The sequence below is a fragment of the Athene noctua genome, chromosome 26 (assembly GCF_965140245.1).
Source record: "Athene noctua chromosome 26, bAthNoc1.hap1.1, whole genome shotgun sequence".
Classification (NCBI taxonomy): Eukaryota; Metazoa; Chordata; class Aves; order Strigiformes; family Strigidae; genus Athene; species Athene noctua.
This window is the reverse complement of record NC_134062.1, coordinates 7,749,396-7,770,973: the sequence shown is the minus strand read 5'-3', so window position 1 is coordinate 7,770,973 and position 21,578 is coordinate 7,749,396. Positions and strand designations below refer to the sequence as shown.

The window sequence follows — 21,578 nt, the reverse complement described above, 5'->3', positions numbered from 1 at the left end:
GGGGACCCCTTTCGGCCGGGGAGGGGGTCGATGTCGCACCCCTCATCGTGCCCCCGGGGGACAGGGGGAGCGTGGGACCCCGCGGCACCGCCGAGCCACCAGGGGGCGCGCTGGCGGCGCGGCGCCGGCTTTCGCGCCTCTCCTGGCGGAGCCGCGCAGGCGCAGTGCGGGGGCGGGGGGCCGCGATGGCGGAGGTCCCGCGGTCGAAGAGGAAGAGGGAGGAGGAGGAGGACGGGGTCGCGGCTCACGACGGGGCGGCCGCCGCCGCCCCCTTTCCGCTGGCGGAGCTGCGCCTGCGGCGTGTGCTGCGGGAGTCGGCGCGGGACAAGGCCGTGTTCCTGCACGGGGAGGTACGGGGGGAGGCCCAGCCGGCCCCGGCGCCATTGTCCCCGCTGAGCACTAGTCCCGCCCCGCGCCAGGCAGGCCCCGCCCCCTGCCAGCACACCCCCCCCCACCCCAACCACGCCCCCTCGGGCGCAGCATGGCGGGCTCAGCGGGTCCGGGGGCTGCCCCGCTCCCAGCCCGGGCTCGTCTCCCCCCCAGGGAGGCGGCCCGGCCCTTCTCGATTCAACAGACCGTGGCCCCAGACTCGCTTTTCCAGCCCGGTGCCGCCCGGATCCGGTAAAGCGGGGAGCAGGAGGTGGCTGCTCTCGGCGGCAGCGCGCTGGAAACCTTATTTCAAGCCTCAGGTTATTTCTTCTTAGTATAGCTATTGCTTTGGGCCCGGAGGAGCAGGTTTTTCACGTTTGACGGGTGAAGCGGTGTTGAATTGCAAGGAGGATGCGAACTGTGGGGCTGGAAATAGGATAGGTGTGTTAATCAGGTCCCATAAAAAGGTAATTTGTAATAACTCTTTAAGTTTTATGGCTGCAGAGGCTGGCCGTGGTGTGGGAGCAGTGCAGCCGTCTCGGCTCCTCTCTCTTGGAGGTAGATACCGGAGCAGGCAGATGGGGAAGTTTCAAGCTTCTGGTTCAGTCTCGGGGCGATGGGTTGATGGTCAGTGGGTAACAGGTGGGCACAGACCTGCCTGCTCTGCCCTGTGAGTGCAGCTGGATTGGGAGCCCCAGGTGAACCCATTCGCTCTCCCCAGGCTCTGTTCACTGAGGCATTGCCTGGGTTCTGTACTGACAGGAGTGATTTGGGAGTGTTCTCTGTCCCTCCCAAAACCCGCATGCTCAAACCATGTCTGGATATGGCTTGTGGTTCCTCAGAGCAGGGTGGAAGCTCTCCCTGCCCCAGAACAGCCTAGGTTTGCTCCCTGACCACGATGCAAACCTGCCTCTGCTCTCTTCCTGACCCTCTGACTGATTAGTGGCCCCGTGTCAACTTGAGGGTATCTTGAGATTAAATCAGTGATGTGGGAATGCAGCTGTGGGCACTGGGAGCATCTGGGGAGGTGTAGATGGACTGAGATATTATCTACATCCTGTGCTCCCCCCCCCCAGAAACCACCTGTGTTCTTCATGGGGAGCAGATTCCTGCTGTGCTGTAGGGCAAAGGTGCCTTTATTTTTGGACAGGTGCTGCCCAGTGGATGGCTGGACTAGGAAAGGGTTTGCACACAAGAATTGAGGGGCTGCAAGGTGGTCCCTGGGTGGAAGCATTCAGGTCTTGGCCTCAAACTCTCCACCCAGCGCTGGATCCCTGTTTTCCAATGGCTTTATCCATTCTTATTCCAGGTGACCAGCCCCTCCGGAGAGTCAACAGATGCTGTAGTCATCCTGGAAAAGACTCCTTTCCAGGAGGAGAAGGTATCAGAACTGCTGAAGAAACACACAAAGCTGGAGCTGCAGATGCGCAACGACATTTACAGCACGTACCACCTCTATCCTCCCCCGGAGCTGAGTGGTGAGCACTCTTGGCCTCGTTTGGGGGGGTCCTGGGAGGGTGGCTTGCTCCATGGCTCGGCTGCAGACCAGTGGTTGTGGCTCGGATGCTGGTTGGCCTGATCCTGCCGGCTCAGGAGGGGAGGACATAGCAAGACCTGCAAGTGCCACTGCCAGATGCGACCATGCCAGCCCAGTCGCGGTTTGGCTGACAGCATTAGACCTGGCTGAGGTGGGGAGATCGGTGGATTTTTGCTGCTCTGAAGGCAGCATCTTACTCCCAGGGCTTTGGATGCTGCCTCATTTCACCCCCTTTTCCCTGTGCTGTCGGACTCCTAGCTCAGCTGATGAGTCACTGGCCATTAAATGGCCATCACTTCATTGCTTGCAATCATCTGCATTGATTTAAAGGTGAGGGACTTGTGGGTCTGAAAGCTTTGCTTCTGTTTTTTAAAGTGATGTCAGTTAATCTGGTAAGATATTGTCTCTCCCTGTAAGGTTTACCTTGGAAACAATCTCTGCAGAGCACCTGTCATCTTCTTATTCCAGGGTATCATCTCATGTGCTTTATTTTTGTTGTCCAATGTCCCTGGGTAAGGACAGCTAGTGTGTTTGCAGGAGGGATTTAAACGCAGGTAATCCCAAGTGCCTGGGGCTGACAGGCACCTGGCCTCTGCCTTTCAAGCCTCTCCCTGCTGACTTCACCCATTGTGTGTTACAAAACCCAACTGAAAACAGTATGATGAGTTTGAGAGTTTCGGTGGCAGGCTGTCATCCTGCGAGGTGGACTCTTGTCACAGGGAAAGGTGTCCTGCGCTGGCAGCGCTCCACATCGTCTCTGAAAAGCAGGGCTGATCTTTGGGCAGGTTGGGTGCTTCGATTTAATGCTGATATGTGTTTAAATTCTGGAAGTGCAGTAATTAATTATGTGTCGATGCTTCCATAAGCACAGTGATAGCCAAACAGGTTTAACAGTCAAAATTAATCAGCATGATGGCCTTAAGTAAGTTGTTGTTCCAGTCCTGACATATTTTCAGAATGTTTGAGCCTTCCTGAAAATGCCCCTGTTTTAGCACTGTTTAGCTTTGGGAGCTTGCAAGTTGTGCAGAGCTCCTCTTGTCCTGTCGAGGACTCAAAATCAGAGGTTTCAGCAGTACAATGCCCTATTTCAACGGCAGGGAAACACCACACCACCACGTTTTTTGCAGGTGCCCTCTGTGAGAAGATGATAAAGCTCTCCTGCTTCAGCTAGAAAGACTCCTCCTGTGTTCGAGCCTGGCAGCCACTTGCAGCGACTCCCACGAGGTGGCATTGCAAGACTAAAATCCCCTGGGCCTCTCTCCAGCTGCAGCCTTGCTAGTGGGGCTGGCATTTGACTTAGTTGTAGCACTTTGCTGCAGTGCTGTATAACTCCAGCGTTAACGCCGATGGCAAAATTTTTATTTAAGGTTTGCTAGGTGTGAAACCCCTCACTGGGGTAAAAAGGCTCTTAAGCGGTCGCTGGTCTCTGTCAGTGCTGTGCTGGATCCTGCTTTTTCTAAGAGGCTGGAGCAAAACCAGGTCAATCTGTGTCTTCTCACATTCTGTTTCTGGGCCTTCGTTAAACTAAATCCTTGCTCGGGTTGTTTCTGCTCAGCCTGTTCTCTGTGCTGACTGCCCTGCTGTTTGTTTCACATAAGGCTGGACCAAACCTGCTGTGCTTTCAGATGAGGGTTTGTGCCTTTCCTCATGGGTTTGAATGGGGGAAAAAGCCTCTGGCTTCCTTCTGCCGAGTTGTATAATTCCAGTTGCCTTTTAGAGGCAATTTTAAAAGTAGGCTTTTGCAGAAACGTTACCCAGTGGTGCATCTTTGCTTCCCACCTGTCTCCTTAGCACTGCTGTGCTTGCTCTGAATGTTGGGCAGCCCCAAGGAGATCAGGAGAGGACTATGGACCCTGGTGCTGCTCTCCAGGCTCCCCAGCTCTGCACTTCTTTCTTCGGAGCAATTCAGTGCTGAATAATCTTTTCTTTTTTTTTGCGGGCATGTTGCGTGACCCGCTGGCGGGCAGCTGGTCTGGCACCGGAGGAAATGGTCTTGTGTGTCAGGAGGGGAAGGAAATTGCCCTTTTGAGCTGGGTCATGGCCCAAGGAGAGAGTCGATGCGAAGAATGCAGCTTATAAACCTAAAAAAGAAAGAAGGTATTTCCTGTAAGGCTGCAGACAATGTCAGGGCTTGTGAGAAATCCCGGGATGTCGGGTGATTGAGACTTGGTGAGCCTTTGCGGCGGGGTCTATTTTAGCCTCTTGGTTGCAGGGTTAGAGAGATACAGGGTTTTATCTCCTGGCACATGCAGGTTTACACCTGATTAACATGATGCAGTAAAAGTATTTTGCAGAAAAGGTCAAACTTTGGCATTAAGCAATTCCTCTGTAAAGCCCTGGGTTGTGGTGTCACGCAGAAGAATTCACCCTGGGGATTTCACAGCATCCTGGGCAGCTGAGCCCCCCCAGTGCTCAGCTTCATGCTTTCTAAAGGTAAGATAAACCTCCAGACTGAGGAAATCACGACCACAGGTGACTCTTGACATTGGGCGCGTTGATGGCGTGAGGAGCTGCCTCTGGGTCCCTCCGCTCTTTCGAGGTGCGTTTCTCAGTGCTGCCTTTGTTGGTCCCAAGTCCCTGCAGGGCTCTTCGTTCGGCTGGATTTTCTTGATAGCTGAAAGTGGGTATTTTCTTCACCCTCTCCCCGCCTCCTTGTTCAAGCGAGTTGGATGCTGTTCCCTCTGCAGAGTCAAGCTAATGCAGGCCCTGGACGATGAAAGCTTGTTTTGTCTTGGTGGTAAAAGAGCCCGCGAGGCTTGGCCAGTTGCTTTGTCTGTGTGGTGAAGGCAGAGAAAGGGAGGCCAAAAGAAGCATATTACCTGAGCAAACGACTCCCCTCTATCCTGGAATTTCACTCTGCTGCTGCTTAAAGATGAGATTTTTAGGGAGCACGCTGGCATGGGGACGCATGAAGATGGTGCCAGTCAGAAAGAGGACATCATCTGTGTCTTGCTCAGCTCAGTTTTACTGGCCACTAGGAGAGATGTGTCAAGGCTAAAATGGGGAAAAACCATTTGTAAACCAGCTTAATAATGGTCAGAGCTTATCAGAAGGGCAAAACAAACCCATCCAGCTAAGGAAAAGGAAATTGAGCAAGTTTGTGAGGAGGAATGGTGTCAGAGAGCACGTCACTGCTCTGCTACTGGCAACGGCAGGCGTGTGGAACTTACTTTAAGGCCGCTTGCTGGACTTTACGTAGATTTAAGAGGCAACGTATGTCCAGAGGTGTGCAGTACTGGTGGAGGAAATCCCAGCTCTGGGAGTCTCCCTTGCAAGGGCTGTTTTCATAGCCGGGGAAATATTTATTTTTTTTTTCCTGCTGCCAAAGGCTTGATTGCAAAAGCCAGATGGTTCAATCAACATGTTCCCCGATAACAAGATCCAGCTCCTGGTGGTGCTCACACCCATTTAGCAAGGAGAGCTTGCTGTTCCCAGCAAAAAGTGGCTGCCTCTTGCCTGGCTGCTGAGGGATGTTGTGTTTCACAGCACCAAAGTAGTGCTGGCATAATTTAAGGGCTTTTATCAGTCCTTTAAAAAGTATTTACTCACTGGGCACAGCTCATTCCTGTGCTGCAGGCTGAAGCTTTTTAAAAATGTCTGAAAACGAGCACCCAGGGAGACGTTCCAGCTCCGTCTCTCTGACACAGGATGGAGAAATTGTGGGAGAAATGGGAGCGTGTGGAAGGAAAGTATTCAGTCATGCAGGAAGGGATACATATCCTTGCCTTCCCAAGCCCAAAAAGCATCTGGTTTCAGGCAGCGAGGAGCTGGAGGAACTCGCATGAGCTGCACTGGGAAGGCTGGTTGGTCTCCTGGCGTTTCCACGCTCTGCCTGCCTGTGGGGCCTGCCCAGTGAAGAAAACTTTGCATTTACACTTAAATAAAAAGCTGGAGCCTGAAGCAGTGGGAACACGTGGGTGCTTTGGGGGAAGATGGGAGATAGCGCTGTGCTTTGCTCTTGGGTTCTTTTGGGGGCTGGTAACCTACAGATTTCCTCTTTACCGTGGCTGTTGCAGATAGAGCCCACTGAGTCCTCCTTGGATGAGAACCAGGGCCCAGACAGCCTTGGCAGAAGTCCTCCGCAGCATGCTTGGCTTGTCCTGGCATGTGCTGGCCTTGGAGACCGTGAGCTCTTGCAAGCTTTATCCTTTTTATTCAATAACGAGAGCCCCAGATGTCTGAGGCTGGTCATACTTGGTTGGGGGTGTGTGAAAATTAGGAGTTCCCCTGTGACTGCTGTGCAGTTGTGATCATAAAACTAAATAAACTGTGTTAATGCAGGAGGGGAAGGTTGTGCATCGTTGTATTTTAGTTAGGGCGGCATTGAAGGAGATGCCTGACAATGGGAAGGCAGAGCAGAGCTGTGTGCAGCAGAAAAGCAGCTTGCAGAGGAAGAGAAAACTTGCAAGAGTGTAAATGTCTTTCTGAGCTGTTTCCTGGGCTTGGCACCTTCTGCATCTGACAGTTGAGTTGATTAGGCAGATTATAAGCCAAAACTCAGCTTCCTACTAGCAAAGGGAGACAAAAAGCACTGCTGCCCAAAAGTAGAAACAGGTTGTTCCTGCCCTGCGTGCTTTTTTTGTTTCTGGCTCCCTGGCATGTTTAAGTCTATTTAAAACAAAACTACCGTGGTCCGTTTTAGTGTTGCTGAGTGGGATGTGCGAAGTGAGCACAAGGCATCTCAGCGGGTCACCCTGGCCTCTCCTTGCCGTTCGCATTGGTTTGAGGTTTGACATGCTGAGCTGGAGGGGGATTTTGGCAGAGCCAAAGTGAGCCTGGAGCTCACTTTCCTACGTGCATGAGCTCGCTCTGCCTCCTTCCCATCTGCAACGTGCAGCTCTCCGGCGCCATAGGGAGCATGGGGTAACGTGTTTCATCCTCTCCTCTTGGTGACAGCTGCCTTCGGCCCTTTTTTCCATAAGTTCCCCAAATTGAGCTGTGGTTTGAGGGTTTTTTTGTGTCTTTGGTTGTTTTCTACCCTTCCGTAGTGGTTTAGGCCCTGCTGGGACCGGAGACCACGTTGCCGTTGTCCCTCCCCCACCCTCAGACACAAGTAGGGCACAAATCCCGGGTTAAAATAAGAAGAAATTTAATACAACAGTGTAATGAACAATCTGAACAACAACAATAGCAACAAACAAACAGTAAACAAGACAAAAGATATACAGAGAAATACCGCAATGGATACAGACAGCCTGCCACGTGCTTCCCGTGACAAAAGCCACAAAGGAAAAGCTTCCCTCACAGCAGCTGGACCTGACCTCAGCATGGTATGAATAACCTGGCTGGAGCTCCCTTCCCCCTGCTTGGGAGAAACTTAACCCTATCCTAGCTGAACCAGGACACCCCCTCTTGTTTTTAGCAGGAGAGAGGAGAAGTCATTTTGTTTCTGGTCAATCCAAGCTTCCTTTTCTCCTGGGCAGGGAAACAAGGGTGAGGTGTATCCCCTTAAACGCCCTTCGTAGGGTGAACTGCCTGACTGGTTGTTCTCTGCCTTTGCAGCACCTCTGCCTCCTGCTCTTTCAATGAAACCTCCTTTTGTATAACCTCCAGTTAACTGAGCAGTCAGTCCTGATTTCCAGAATAAACCACAAGCGTTTCATGGTGTCCCTGGGCTGGTGTTCAGGAACAGGCCGGCTGATGTGACTCAGATGTGAGTGGAGACAATCCTTGATCCTCCAGCGAGCTTAAAAACCCACATCACGTGTCCAGCGAGTCTTTACCCCCATTTCCAGGCCAGGGTGGGTTTCAGCTGCCCCACGGCGTGCGTGATGCTTTAACACACGCAGAGTTTGCCAGGAGCAGGGCGGCTTTTAAAATGGAGCACGAACGCGGCCGGTCGCCAGCAATGGAAAGATTTCATGGCGAGCCCCATCTCGCCGTGGCTGTTTCCTGCGGCTGAGCCCAGCCTTAGCCAGGGCTCTGCATCCTATGCACGGGCTCCTAATGACAGTCAGGCTCTAAGCGTTGATAAAACAGCTTCTCTGGCCGGAGTGATTTATGCTGATTAGCATTGCTGGGGCGTTTCAGAGTTGATGAGACCTCTAGAAGGGAAATAATCATTAGCGAACCACAGCCTCTCCCCCTGCTCTTCTCTTCCAAACATCTGCTGCTCAACCACAGCTGCACATTAAGGATTTCTCTGATCTTGCACTAGGCTTTTCCTAAGTGGCTCTCCCCACCACGAGCAGCCACCACCCAAGCTGGGGAGGTGCTTAGGAATCTGTGAAGGATCCTCTGCAGCCCCATCCCAGCCGGCACACAGGCTGTGGTTATCACCACCCCCAGCATAGAGGGGTTTCTGCTGCAGTCCCTGCTCTCATTTTAGGGTCTAAAATTAAATTGTGGAAGTTCCAGCCTGAGGCTGCATGTGATATTTTCTTATCTTTTGCCTTTTTGTTTTTTCCCCAGCGCTTTAGTCTTTTTAAGTGAGAAGCGGAGGAGCTACAGCCTTGTCTTTTTTTTTTTTTTTCGCTATTACATCATCCTGCTAGAAGTGCTAATCGAGTCCTGGAAAACAACCTTGTTTGAACATGTGTATGGTGGGAATCAGACCAGACTGCCCTTGTGGTTTGCATTTTCATATTTCATGTTACCAGCATTTTCCTGTGGATTTCATTAAGCTGGGTTTGGCATGCAATGAAAAGGCAGAGTCTCCTGGCTTGTGCAGTGCCGACCTTAAAAAAAAAACAAACCAAAAAACAGAAAACTAAAAAAAAAAACCCAAACAAAAACCCACCCTAAATCCTGGAACAAATAGATATTTATATTCAGTGTCTATCTAGCATGTATATGTGTGTAAAGCATGAGGCATGACTGTTTGTTACCCCAGTGAGTGTGCAGCCCATGGTTTTGTGGCCGTGGCAGACCTTGGGCACAAGCTGCAGTGTTTGCAGTGACCCAGCTACTTGTTTTGGTCCAATCTGCTCAGGATTTATCCAGACTCTTGGGGTTTTTCCTCCTGCCTGTGTGAAGTTTTATAGCAGCTCTCCGTTAGCTGGGAGGGCAGATGCACTGCTGGTGCCCTTGGAGTTGTGGCAGGCTCTGTATCGCCCTTCTAATCTCAGCCAAAGAGGGATATTTTCTGAGTGTTTTACTGCTGTGGGTAAGATTTACTGCTGCTGAGGTCAAAGCTGCCAGGTTGACAAGGTGCACACTCACATCCTGTTCAATGCCATGGGAATTACGCAGCAAGGGGTAAACAGAAATTGTTTTCCTTTTGCTAGAGTAAACAGTTCTTTGTTTGTCAGCTGGTGCAGAGGAATCACCCAGCCCTCTTCCCTCAGCTCATCCTGTGCCGTGTTAACCCTTCAGCCTGCGTTGTTTTCTCTGGATCTGTCCCTGTGCCCTTGACCTCTTTGCCTCCTGCGCTCGGGGCTTGAGGCCAAGCATCCGGACAGCTGAGAGCTTTGGGAAGGAGCTGCTCCTCATGCTGGCCCTGCTGCTTGCAGCTCACGAGGCTGGAGAAAGTTCCTGGGTGCTCGCTCAGTAACATCCTGTGAGCTTTGGATCTAAGTCTGAGGAAGAGGAAGATGCATCTCTGTCCCCGGGGTCATGTTTCTGTCCTGGTTGTTGTCTGCATATAAACTCTTCTCCAGGAGTCCCAGCTCTGCCCCGATATTGCTGATATGCCTGAAAGAGCGAGTGTGGGGAAAAAACCCTTTCAGACAGCAAACTCCCTCACCTGAACTGGAAAGACAGGCTATGGCTGTGTTGTCAGCTTGTCCTTCCTCAAGAAAAGCATCGGCAGCCTGGGAGGTTAAAGCACTTCTTTGCTTTCCATGTCTGTTCTCCCCCATCCTGCTATTTTAGCAGTATCTTTTTAAAATGTGTTAGTGTGGCATTTATTGGAAAGGAAAACAGATTTATTGGGCGCTGAAGGAAGTAACGTGGGTTTTGTCTGTGATAACTCAGTAAACATGTTTGTTTCTAGAGATAAAAACCACAGTGGTGTACCCTGCCACAGAGAAACACCTTCAGAAATACCTCCGTCAAGAAGTGCACCTTATCCGCGAAACCTGGGAGGATTACAAGAACATAACGCTGCCCTTCATCCAGTCCCAGAGCTTCAGCATCCAGGTATGGGTACCACTGCTTCCCTTCTGCAGACATGTCTGTCTTTGGTCCCTTCTTCAACACACTGGGCTGTCAAATGTCTCCTCAGAAGCCCAGGTTGGAGGCAGAAGAGTTGGGAGCAGTCTGTCCTGTCTTCCTGTTGGTTGTTCCATCAGTGTGTTGTCCTCAACATGGTACTGCACCCCCTTATCTGCTGGGCAGCCTGCTTCTCAAACACAGCTGGCTGCAGATTATTTCAGCAGGTCCTGGTTGGTGCTGCCTGCTTTGCTGAATGCATCCCCTTATCTATTCTGTCTTTTCAAGGCTGTCTTGTAAGCCAAAAAGTTTTTACGGTAACAGTCTGACCTTTGGGCTAAGCTCAGCAATGCTAAGCAGGGCTCTCTTTCCTCTGAACTCCCTCGGTGTCCCCATCTGTCTGTTCTCTGGGCCATCCTTCTCCATCTTTACAAACATTTGCCTTGGAGATGTACCCAAAGGTGCCTTTCCTGAGGTTTCTGGAGACTTTTTGTGTTAGGGTATTCCTCCTCCTTTCTGAGGGTGGCTCCCTGGGTGTTGGTGCTGTTTGTTGGGTTTTTTAGGAGTCTCTTGGGTGTTGTGGAAATGGCAAAGCACAAGATTGCTCTTGGACTCCTGCATCACAACTCCCTCCTCAGGCTTTGCCTACAGCTCCTTGGCTGTTAAGCAGTCCGTATCCCACCTGGTGAAGCTGTACTTTCAGTGTCTCCTTGCCCCAGGCAGCAGCAATGGACTTTTTGCCTGTTTTACATCTTTTTGACCATTTCTCTTCCTATCTTTCTTCTTTAGAGATTAAAAGAGCACAGGTCTGTAGGCACCAATTCATGCCAGCCTGTGGAGAAGGGGGAATAAAACAAGTCCTGGATCTGCTGAGGCTATCCATTAAAAATAACCCCCCAAACCCAACCAACCGCGGGCCTTGAGTATCTCCCACACCTCTCTCCTGCTACCTTGAACAGCAGCAGAACAGTTAACAGGGTTCACTGCTGCAATGTCTGTTTTCTAATCGCTTGCAGATGAACGTGAATCCTGCTTTCTGCATCTCGTACCAGAAGGCACCTTGCAAGCTGCGGTGTGCACTCAATTACTCCCGCCTGCTTGTCTTTGCTCCAACACCAAGGGACCGTTTATTAGCTAGAGAAAGACAAAGAGTGTGTTTCCACCAGACAGAAACCTGCACGAATGTTTTCTCTGTGCTTTTGCTCTGAAGTTTCCTGGTGTAGCAGCTGCCTTCAGAAGTTGCTTGAGCTCTCAGTCTCTCCTACCACATGCTTGTGAGCTGATTTCTATACATGGAAACATGTTCCCGGTGACCATTGGGAGCATCTGCTGAGACATCATGGTCAGCACAGTCAGTCCTTGACCCCTGTGATTTGATAATGCTGTTTCTTGTCCTTATTGAACCGCTTTTGAGGAGCAGAAGGGGAAATGAGAAGGGTAACAGAAATATTGAGGGACTACAGAGGCATCTCTGTTTTCTGCTGGAGGATGCAAAGCGTGTATGCTTTCAGTATAATAGGTTTATTGTGGTGCCAGTCTCTGCACATGTGTTGTCCTCACTGGGCTTGTGCTGGAAGCAGCAAGAGCAGTCAGCTGATGAGCTGCCCATCACATGAGGCAGCGTTGGGTTTAAAATTCAGCTCATCTGATCAGTGAACTTATTTAGGGCACTGATAGCTTGGCACTTGTGATAAGAGTAGGCAGAAAAAAAAACAACCCAAAGGGCAAACTTTCATTTCCTGCTGAGCTTCCTGCCCTGCTTTTCTTCCAGGGTCACAGAGCACAGCGGTGCCTTCCAAAATCGCTTTGAGAATCTAATCTTCTCTAAGACCTTGTTGCTAGGAAGACCAGAAATTTAAGCAAAAAAACCCCCACCAGATCAAGGGAGGAGAGGTTTGTTTGTCCTCAAGGATATATTCAGGTCAGTTCACAATGATGCTGAGTTTTGATTGGATTAATTAAATTCTTGACAGAGTTCCCCAAAAGGGCTGTCTTTTTACCTTTAGTGTCTGGCGTGCACAGCATCTGCTGACGCAGCTCGCTGGGTGTGTCTGCAAGACTGGCTGTCTCTTCCCTACCCAGCTGGTGTAACCAAAGTGTTTCATACCTAAACTTGATGGGGAAAATGATGTTTCAAAATGTTTTCGGCTTCCAAGCCCTAGTCATGTTCCTGCTGCCTTGTCTTATCTTCTAGGGGCCTGGCTGGGGACTGGCTTGGTGGCCCAGTACGTAAGCTAGAGTGTAACTTTAGAGGTGTAAAAAAGGATGCTTGAGCTCAGGTTGGGAGCCAGGAAAGGCAAAGATGCTTTTTGCTCATCTTAACTCCATCACTTATCCCTGGTTCTATTTTGTAGCCAAAACTCTTCTCTGGATGTGGTGGCTCTCTTCTCTGGTGTTTTGTTTCAAAGGAGGAGCAGGAGGCGGGTAACCAGAGCAGGGATTACAGCCAGTCTGGAGGCTGAAGCTTTAAGTATAGAAGAAGAGTGGCAAGCTGTTTTCTAATCAGCCAGGAAATCGAGACATGCATTGCCCAAGAAAAGACAGGCTTTTCATATTTGCCCGGCAAGTACTGGCTGCCAGCAGCTGGAGCCACATCCAACCTCAGGCTGTCAAGCAATCTGCTCTTTTCCATTTTGAACAGGGGAAAAAATCAGCCGAGTTGCAGAATCAGAGAATCATCTTGGTTGGCAAAGTCCTTGAAGTTCCTCCAGCCCAACCATGACCCTCACCCTGACTGTTCCCAACTCCACCAGATCCCTCAGCGCTGGCTCAGCCCGACTCTTCAACCCCCCCAGGGATGGGGACTCCCCCCCTGCCCTGGGCAGCCCATTCCAACGCCCAACAGCCCCTTCTGCACAGAAATCCTTCCTCAGAGCCAGCCTGACCCTGCCCTGGGCAGCTTGAGGCCATTCCCTTGGGGCCTGGCGCTGGCTCCTTGGCTCCAGAGACTCATCCCCCCTCTCTGCCCCCTCCTGGCAGGGAGTTGCAGAGGGCCAGGAGGTCTCCCCTCAGCCTCCTCTTCTCCAGACTGAACCCCCCCAGTTCCCCCAGCCGCTCCCCAGCAGACCTGTGCTCCAGACCCTGCCCCAGCTCCGTTGCCCTTCTCTGGCCACGCTCGAGTCATTCAATGGCCTTTGTGGGGTGAGGTTTTGCCCAAAACTGAACCCACTCAGCGAGGGGCGGCCTCCCCAGTGCCGAGCCCAGGGCTCAGATCCCTTCCCTGTCCCTGCTGGCCACGCCAGTGCTGACACAAGCCAGGATGCCATTGGCCTTCTTGGCCCCCTGGGCACTCTGCTGGCTCCTGTCCAGCTTGCTGGCAATCAACCCTCCCAGGTCCCCCTCTCACTAGCAGCTTTCCAGCCACTCTTCCCCAAGCCTGTAGCAGTGCTGGAGTTCCTCTCCCAAGCGTAGTTATAAAAGTTTCAGTGCAGCCTGGGAGGGAAGAAGGTGCAAACAGCCCTGCAGTGCTGCGAGAGGCATCTGCTGAGCCCCAGAAGAGCTAACTTCTGCAGCTGCCTGCCTCGTCGGGGTCTGCCGCGCTCAGAGTTGCTGGTGTTGATGGCTGATCCCTCTGATTGCCTGTACCTGTCCCTTGCCAGCTGCTGGTGGCATGGAGGAGGGATGCTGCTGCCCCTCGGGGGTTTTTGTGCTTCCAGCAGCTCCATCTCCAATCCTGTCTGCTAGACCCTGTTGGGGAGAATTATCTCCAAATCCTCTTACGGACAAATGCAACTATTTCTACACTGGGCTAAACCATCTCTGTTCAATACCTCATCTCCAGCTGTGGCCAGTTCTTAATGCTTGAGAAGAAAACAAAAATCCCTGAATAATTTAGCTAGGAGGGCCATGCAGTGGGGTCAGGGGGTACCTTTTCACTGAAGTGCTCATAATAGCCTGGAGTTTGTTGCTGGAGTGGTTTGTGGATAATTAACTACAAATGTTACCTTACCAGCCATGAAATTATTTGGTCATCTTAAAATCAAGTTGCTGGGCTTTGGGTTTTTTTCTACTCTAGTTGCAGGGAATGTGCACTAATCCATAAGCTTGGGTTAAACGTGCCTGAGGTGTTGGGATTTTTTTCTCTGCTGGCTTATAAATCGCTTGTTTCTCTTTTCAGTGGGTGTATAATATCCTAGAGAAGAAAGCTGAGGCTGATCGAATCATCTATGAAAACCCAGATCCTTGCAATGGCTTTGTTCTAGTTCCAGATTTTAAGTGGAATCAAAACCAGGTTTGTTTGCTCCTCTTACCTTTGAAGGGAAGCTGCTTGTCTGAAGGTAACCCAGAGGAAATGTCCACTTCTGTGCTAATAGCACGCTGATGAAAGTTTTAGTAGGGGAGTATGTCCTTCCTGTTCGCAGTGACATTAAGTGATGATATTGTCAGGGCCTTTTATCACGTGCTAATTGTGGATGCTGCAAAGCACAGGCTGTTCTCACTGCTGCTGGGTGATTTATTCATTAGCTTCACTTTCTCTTTCCTGTATTTGCCCAAATGTTGTCGTGATGTGTTTGAACCTAAATCCAGCTGCCTGTTTGTTCCTGCTGAACTTGTTTGGGTGTTTTGTTTTTGTTTTTTTTTTTTAAGCCTCAACTTTAGGCTCAAACTGGGCAGATGTGTTGTCCTTTGGTTGTTGCAATTAGCTCTCCTCCACACAGGATTAAACAGATGGTCCTTAGCTTATGAGAGCTGCTTAACCCCTCGTGGGAGTGGCCACTCATTGAAACACAGAAGTTTTTAAACCCAGGCTGTAATCCTAAACTGAGTGGCTCATTATTTCCGTGGGTTCTGGCTCTTTTTCATGTTGTGCTTCTAGGGAGGTGAAACTCTGTGCACCCATTGAAGTCAGTGGAGTCAAAATCCTCTTCAGGTTTCTGATCCTCAAAATGCAGAGGGCAGGGAGGGAAAGTTTTATATGATTAAAACTTCAAAATGGGAACTAAAAAAAAAATAAAACTAAAAAAAAAAATTTTAAAAAATGGGAACACAAGCCTGCTCATGGGCCACACAGTTATGTATTTCTGTACGGGGGGGCACCTGGTTTTGGTCTAATGCGAGTCACCTGGAAAATGACGTGGGGAGGACGGGTGAGTAGGTCACTACAGGGTTGTTTGCGGTCACTGTGAATTCCTTGCACGTCAGCTACTCTAAAAAACCTTTTGTCAGCTGCCACGGGGTAACCCAGCTTCAATTTCCGCTTGTTCGCCGGGAGGCATGACCTTCCTGGAGAGACTTTGCAAAGCGGTGATGCCTGGCAAGTTTGCAGTCATGCTTATGCCACTGTGCCTTGTTCAATGCCCTTTACTTTCAGGGTGGGAATAGTTAGGGATGCTAAAAAGAGCAGCGCACAACCCCTTTCCTTGCTTTGAGCAAAGCCTTGGCAGTCAGAGGGACCTGGGGGTGTTGATCAATAGCTGGCTGAACAGGAGCCAGCAGTGTACCCAGGGGGCCAAGAAGGCCAATGGCATCCTGGCTTGTGTCAGCACTGGCGTGGCCAGCAGGGACAGGGAAGGGATCTGAGCCCTGGGCTCGGCACTGGGGAGGCCGCCCCTCGATGAGTGGGTTCAGTTTTGGGCAAAACCTCACCGCAAAAAGGCCATTGAATGACTCGAGCGTGGCCAGAGAAGGGCAACGGAGCTGGGGCAGGGTCTGGAGCACAGGTCTGCTGGGGAGCGGCTGGGGGAACTGGGGGGGTTCAGTCTGGAGAAGAGGAGGCTGAGGGGAGACCTCCTGGCCCTCTGCAACTCCCTGCCAGGAGGGGGCAGAGAGGGGGGATGAGTCTCTGGAGCCAAGGCCCCAGCGCCAGGCCCCGAGGGAATGGCCTCAAGCTGCCCAGGGCAGGGTCAGGCTGGCTCTGAGGAAGGATTTCTGTGCAGAAGGGGCTGTTGGGCGTTGGAATGGGCTGCCCAGGGCAGGGGGGGAGTCCCCGGGATCCCTGGAGGGGTTGAAGAGTCGGGCTGAGCCAGCGCTGAGGGATCTGGTGGAGTTGGGAACGGTCAGGGTGAGGTTCATGGTTGGACTGGAGGAGCTTCAAGGGCTTTTCCAAACCAAGATGATTCTCTGATTCTGTATATCGTTGCTCGCCACAGCCAAGCTTCACAGTTCGCATCAGGGTTGGAGACAGATGGGATAAAAGTTTTGCTTTACCTTTCTCTAGAGACACGTTGTATCTACATCTTGTCAGGGAGGGCTTCAATGGTAGGATTTGTCTTTAGGGGAGGTTTCCCATGCTGCTGTCACCTCCTGGTATTGCTGAACAAGATCTTGATTTCTTCCCATTGGCTGTCTGCAGCAAGAGAGCCGTCATCCCTGGGGCTGTCCAGGTTGCCTGTCTCTTTCCCAGGCCGGAGAGCCAGCATCCCAGCAAGGGCTGTCGACTTCTGCCTTTGAGCCAAGGAATTTCTCCTTGGCTGTGGGTGATGCTGAGCCAGAGCTGTTCCTGGCAGCCCCGGGGCTGCCCGCGAGCACCGGTTCCTTCTGCTGTGACCCACGGAACAGGCAAGGCTGCTAAATTAAACAAGGGGAGCGAGACAGAGCTCCCAGCAGGACTCTTCAAGGCTCCCCTCAAAGTCCCTTCAGCAGTGTTTCCCTGTGGTAGCTTAGCACACGATGCTGCAAATTCACGTTCAGTTATTTCAGGCTGATGGATGGGAGGAAGATTTCTCCTTTATGTTGTGAAGTTTGCGCACTTGGTGCCAGCCTCAACCTCCTGGGCACTGCATCAGCTCCTGGTGCCCAACCTTAGCAACGGTTTGAGTTGGTTTCTTCAGCGTGTTTTTTTGTTAAAAAATTTTTGTGTTTTCTTTTTTCTTCTCCCCACTACTTTTGAGTTGATTTCAAGCCCGCAGGAGCCCCGAGGCGTTGCCTGAAACAATGCCCGGCATGACATCATTCAGGGCCTTTTTAGCAACAGGCTTATTTGTTTCAAACAGCTACGTGCAGATGTTGTTGTAAGCAGAAGAGATGTTTGCTTTTCCTTCTGCCAGCCAACCATGATCCAAAGAGAACAGGCTGATACACCATCTTTTTCCAGATTTGTGCCCAGGCTGCTTTGGGAACCAAACTGAACCATGATTGCTGTGCTGGCAGAGTGTGAGTAGCAGCTTCATATCTTGAGAGCCCTGAGACAGGGTCCTGAGAGCATCTTCTGGCACAAGCATCTGTTTCCAAACAGCCAGATGGGTTTTTCAGAGCCCTTAAAAGATCTGCTGGATCTCAAATATCTAAACCCTTTGCTTTGCAGTGTTTATATTAGAAAGCCACTAACTGAGCTGGAGGAGGTGGGGATCTTTTTTTTTTTTTTTTTTTTAAAGTGTAATGATCCGCAACCTTACGTCTTGTTAAACATTGAATTCGGTAAGTGCTTCAGGAGATGCCAAAGGTCTGGCTGAGAGCTGCTGAATGGCCGTATTTTACTGCACTAGGGTTCTCCGGTGACCGATTAGGTCTTGAAAATAGTTATTTATAGAACTGGCACAACTGGAAAGTGGCCGGCTATTTGCACAGTGGAAATATAGGAAGCTTTTCACTCGGAAAAATCTACAGTTGCAGTTTTGGCTGCTGCGATTCACTGTAAATCCTCGTCTGAGCGTGGAGATAAACCATTCGCTTGCTCTGCAGAACAGGCCATGCTTGCCGTGGTGTTTGCATGTGGGGATTGCTGGCAGACCCCGCAGCCTCCTGGGCCTCAGTTTCCCTCATGTAGCAAGGTGGGTGGTTGCACCCCTTTTGCCAGCCTCAGTCTGCGCATTTTTGAGACGCTCAGGGAGATGATGTGAATGTGCAAAAGCAGCAGCAAGTGCTGTGTTTGTGGTATAGAGGAGCTGATGGATAGATCTGCCTTTAAAGCTGAGAAGATACTTGAGATCCTGCTGTTGATTGATGGGAATGAAGCTGTCCTCTTCTGATCATTTCTGGACAAAACCTCACTCCAAAAAGGCCACTGAATGACTCGAGTGTGTCCAGAGAAGGGCAATGGAGCTGGGGCAGGGTCTGGAGCACAGGTCTGCTGGGGAGCGGCTGGGGGAACTGGGGGGGTTCAGTCTGGAGAAGAGGAGGCTGAGGGGAGACCTCCTGGCCCTCTGCAACTCCCTGCCAGGAGGGGGCAGAGAGGGGGGATGAGTCTCTGGAGCCAAGGCCCCAGCGCCAGGCCCCGAGGGAATGGCCTCAAGCTGCCCAGGGCAGGGTCAGGCTGGCTCTGAGGAAGGATTTCTGTGCAGAAGGGGCTGTTGGGCGTTGGAATGGGCTGCCCAGGGCAGGGGGGGAGTCCCCGGGATCCCTGGAGGGGTTGAAGAGTCGGGCTGAGCCAGCGCTGAGGGATCTGGGGGAGTTGGGAACGGTCAGGGTGAGGGTCATGGTTGGATCTTCAAGGGCTTTTCCAACTGAGATGATTCCGTGAAAACCCCATTTCTCTAGAAATGGTGCTTCGAGGGGCAGTGGGTGAGCACATCTTGTACTGGGAGATCGATACTGAATTCAACCAAGCTCAGGCGTGAGTTAAACACAACGGCAGTACCCCGTTATAACGCAGCCTGGAAAGCTGTGGTTGGTGTGTCAGGTCCAAAGGGCTCGTGCTTCCATCCACTCTTTCTGTGGTCACCTTTGTCACCATCCTCCATCTTTCTGTCTGCAGCTGGATGACCTCTACTTGATAGCCCTCACTCACTGCCGGGAGATCAAATCGCTTCGGGACCTCACCGCTGAGCACCTCCCGCTGCTGAGGAACATCTTGCAAGAAGGCACAGTAAGCGCAAGCCTGGGCCAACGCAGCTCTCTGGGCCAGAGACTACAGCCTGCCTGCTTCACAGTTCCTGCCTACGTTCTCCGGCAGCTGCCTGACCAACCAGTGCACAGGCATCTGCCTGGGGACTGGTAACTAAGAGATGCTGATACGTCGTGAACTGGGGGCTGTGTCTCTGCCTGGAGATCCTGGTCCCTGCTGCTCTGTTGACATCTTCCCCCATGGCATCAGAAAACCACTTTTGAGAGGTTTCAGGGGTGCTCAATATTCCTCCATTAGCAGTGAGCTGCAGGAGAAATTACTTGAGCGTGTCCAGAGAAGGGCAACGGAGCTGGGGCAGGGTCTGGAGCACAGGTCTGCTGGGGAGCGGCTGGGGGAACTGGGGGGGTTCAGTCTGGAGAAGAGGAGGCTGAGGGGAGACCTCCTGGCCCTCTGCAACTCCCTGCCAGGAGGGGGCAGAGAGGGGGGATGAGTCTCTGGAGCCAAGGCCCCAGCACCAGGCCCCGAGGGAATGGCCTCAAGCTGCCCAGGGCAGGGTCAGGCTGGCTCTGAGGAAGGATTTCTGTGCAGAAGGGGCTGTTGGGCGTTGGAATGGGCTGCCCAGGGCAGGGGGGGCATCCCCGGGATCCCTGGAGGGGTTGAAGAGTCGGGCTGAGCCAGTGCTGAGGGATCTGGTGGAGTTGGGAACGGTCAGGGTGAGGGTCATGGTTGGGCTGGAGGAGCTGCAAGGGCTTTTCCAACCCAGGTGATTCTGAATTAAGCCCTGTCCTCCCCTGCTGACTTCCCTCCCAACCCTTTAATTGTTTTTACCAGCTGATGAGTTTTTTCCAGCCCCGTGACAGGGCATGCTTGGTAGGTGGATGCGCGATAGCATCTGTTTCCTTCACTGTGTTAGAAATTTGGAAGGTAATTGCACTGGAGAAAGCGGAGATTAATTACGAGATTAGTCAGGGAGTTGCAGCGTGCTGAGCAGCGAACCAAGCCAGTGTGCTGGAGTTCGCTGTTGCTGTTTATAGCTTTAATTACACCGGCTGGTAACAGGATCCCCGTAACTTGCCGAGGGAGCGAAGCGATAAGGGTGATGGGGAAAACGATACGAGTGGAGAGCACGTCCCGTCACAGAGGGAGAAAAGTGGGGCAGCCAGAGGCATCGCAGTATCCCTGTAAGGCTGAGCTGGAGGATAGGGAAGAGGTCTGTCCTTCCCAGCTTCCCCCTCTCCCTTCTGTGAGGATGGAGGAAGCAGAAATCACTTCTGCCCTTTTCTCTGCCTTTCACACCATCCAGGGATGCTCCTTTCTGTCCGTTGCAAGATCTGTCTGCCCCCAGCCTCCCTGTGCCCTCCCTGGCCTTTGCTACTCCTGACCTGTGGGTTGTTTTTTTTAATCTCCTTAGGAGGCCGTAACGAAGCGCTTTGGCGTGCCTGGATCCCAGCTACGAATCTACCTGCATTACCAACCCTCCTACTACCACCTGCACGTGCATTTCACTGCCCTGGGTTACGACGCCCCGGGCAGCTCGGTGGAGAGAGCTCATCTCCTGGCAGACGTGATCGACAACCTGGCCATGGACTCCATGTACTACCAGAAACGGGCTTTGACCTTTGCCCTTCGGGCTGATGAACTTCTGCTGAAGAAATTCCAGGAGGCGGGAAGAGTGTGAGCTGGCAGAGGTGCTTTTTGTATCTTTTTATTCTTAATAAATGCCCATTTGCAGGGTGTTTTTTTAATTTTTTGTAACTGTTTTTTGTACAACTTGGGGCCGGCAGCCCATTGCTATGGAAACCATGTCTTCTGTTCAAGTCAATTAAAATGTTGATTGAGTAACCCCTTTTAGCGTGCTGGTCTTTACCAGGGTCGTAGCACTGGGCTGGGGGTTTGGGCAGGAGGATCCGTGTGCATCCATTTTCTCCACCCAAAAAACAATCCCTGCCACTAAATGTCCACCCAAACTGGGCAGCAGGCAGCTGGAGGGGTCCAAGAAAACCCGTCACCCTCAGAAATTTTCACTTATTTCCTACGGATATACTCCTGGGAGAGGGATTGCAGCTTTCCTGGGGCAGGGAGGGGTTTTTTGCTCCAAATAAATGGAATGACTAACCCAAGTCCTCACCCCTCCTGGCCAGCCAGTCGCCGTGGGCTCTGCCAAGGCAAATGTGACTGTGCCTGATCCCCAGCCTGAGAGCCATCACTTTTACCGTGCTAATTAGTCATATATCCGGCTTAAATGAGCTCGTTTAAAAGGGCAGCCCCTCCCTGACACAGGCTTCTCAAAGTTTTGCAAGGATTCCTTGGTGTGCCTGTTAAAAAAAACAACCCAAAACATAAATAATAATGCTCTTCCTTCTGCCAAGGGGGTGGTAGGGCAGGGCAGTAAATACCTGCCTGCAGCTGGAGGTCCTGACAGAGGAGCCTCCCAAGCCTCTGGCTGATGTTGCTGCCACTTTCTACCTCTGCTGAGCTTTTTCTTCCTCTTCCAGCACGATACCAACTTCTTCCTCACTGCCTGACTCTGTTTAAATGGTCATCGTGCTGTGACCTGGCGAGCGCTGCGCATTGTGATGGGAAAAACAGATTTCTGTGTACAGAGAAAGGTTTAATCTGCCGACGCAGCCATAGCTTCCCCTGCATCTTCTCCACTGGACTCCAACCTCTTGAAAACTTCATGAGTTCTTGTAGCCAAAAACAGCTCTGGTTTCTGGTCAGCCAGTAACCAGGGATGTAATTGCAGGAATCATCTTGCCGGCTACCCCAGTTTTTTACTCCTTTGAACACACTGGGCTCTAAGAGGGTGTTTTTTTGCTGAGGGGGGGGGAAAAATATCAGATGTGCTTTGTTGTTTGC

General features: G+C 51.6%; 1 protein-coding gene across 1 annotated transcript; it reads left to right on the top strand.

Annotated features, from left to right (window-relative positions):
- Nucleotides 1-175: 175 nt before the first annotated feature.
- DCPS (decapping enzyme, scavenger) lies at nt 176-20,561 on the top strand. Its single transcript, XM_074927597.1, has 6 exons — nt 176-350; nt 1,679-1,847; nt 9,840-9,985; nt 14,115-14,228; nt 18,630-18,740; nt 20,131-20,561. Exons 1-6 carry the CDS (start codon nt 186-188, stop codon nt 20,395-20,397), a joined length of 972 nt encoding a protein of 323 aa, XP_074783698.1. The 5' UTR covers nt 176-185; the 3' UTR covers nt 20,398-20,561.
- The last annotated feature ends 1,017 nt before the right edge of the window (nt 20,562-21,578 follow it).

Coding starts and splice junctions, on each gene's coding strand:
- DCPS (XM_074927597.1), top strand. CDS start 186: ATGGCGGAGGTCCCGCGGTCGAAGAGGAAGAGGGAGGAGGAGGAGGAC. Junction 351..1,678: donor CCGTGTTCCTGCACGGGGAG/GTACGGGGGGAG, acceptor TTCTTATTCCAG/GTGACCAGCCCCTCCGGAGA. Junction 9,986..14,114: donor CCCAGAGCTTCAGCATCCAG/GTATGGGTACCA, acceptor TTCTCTTTTCAG/TGGGTGTATAATATCCTAGA.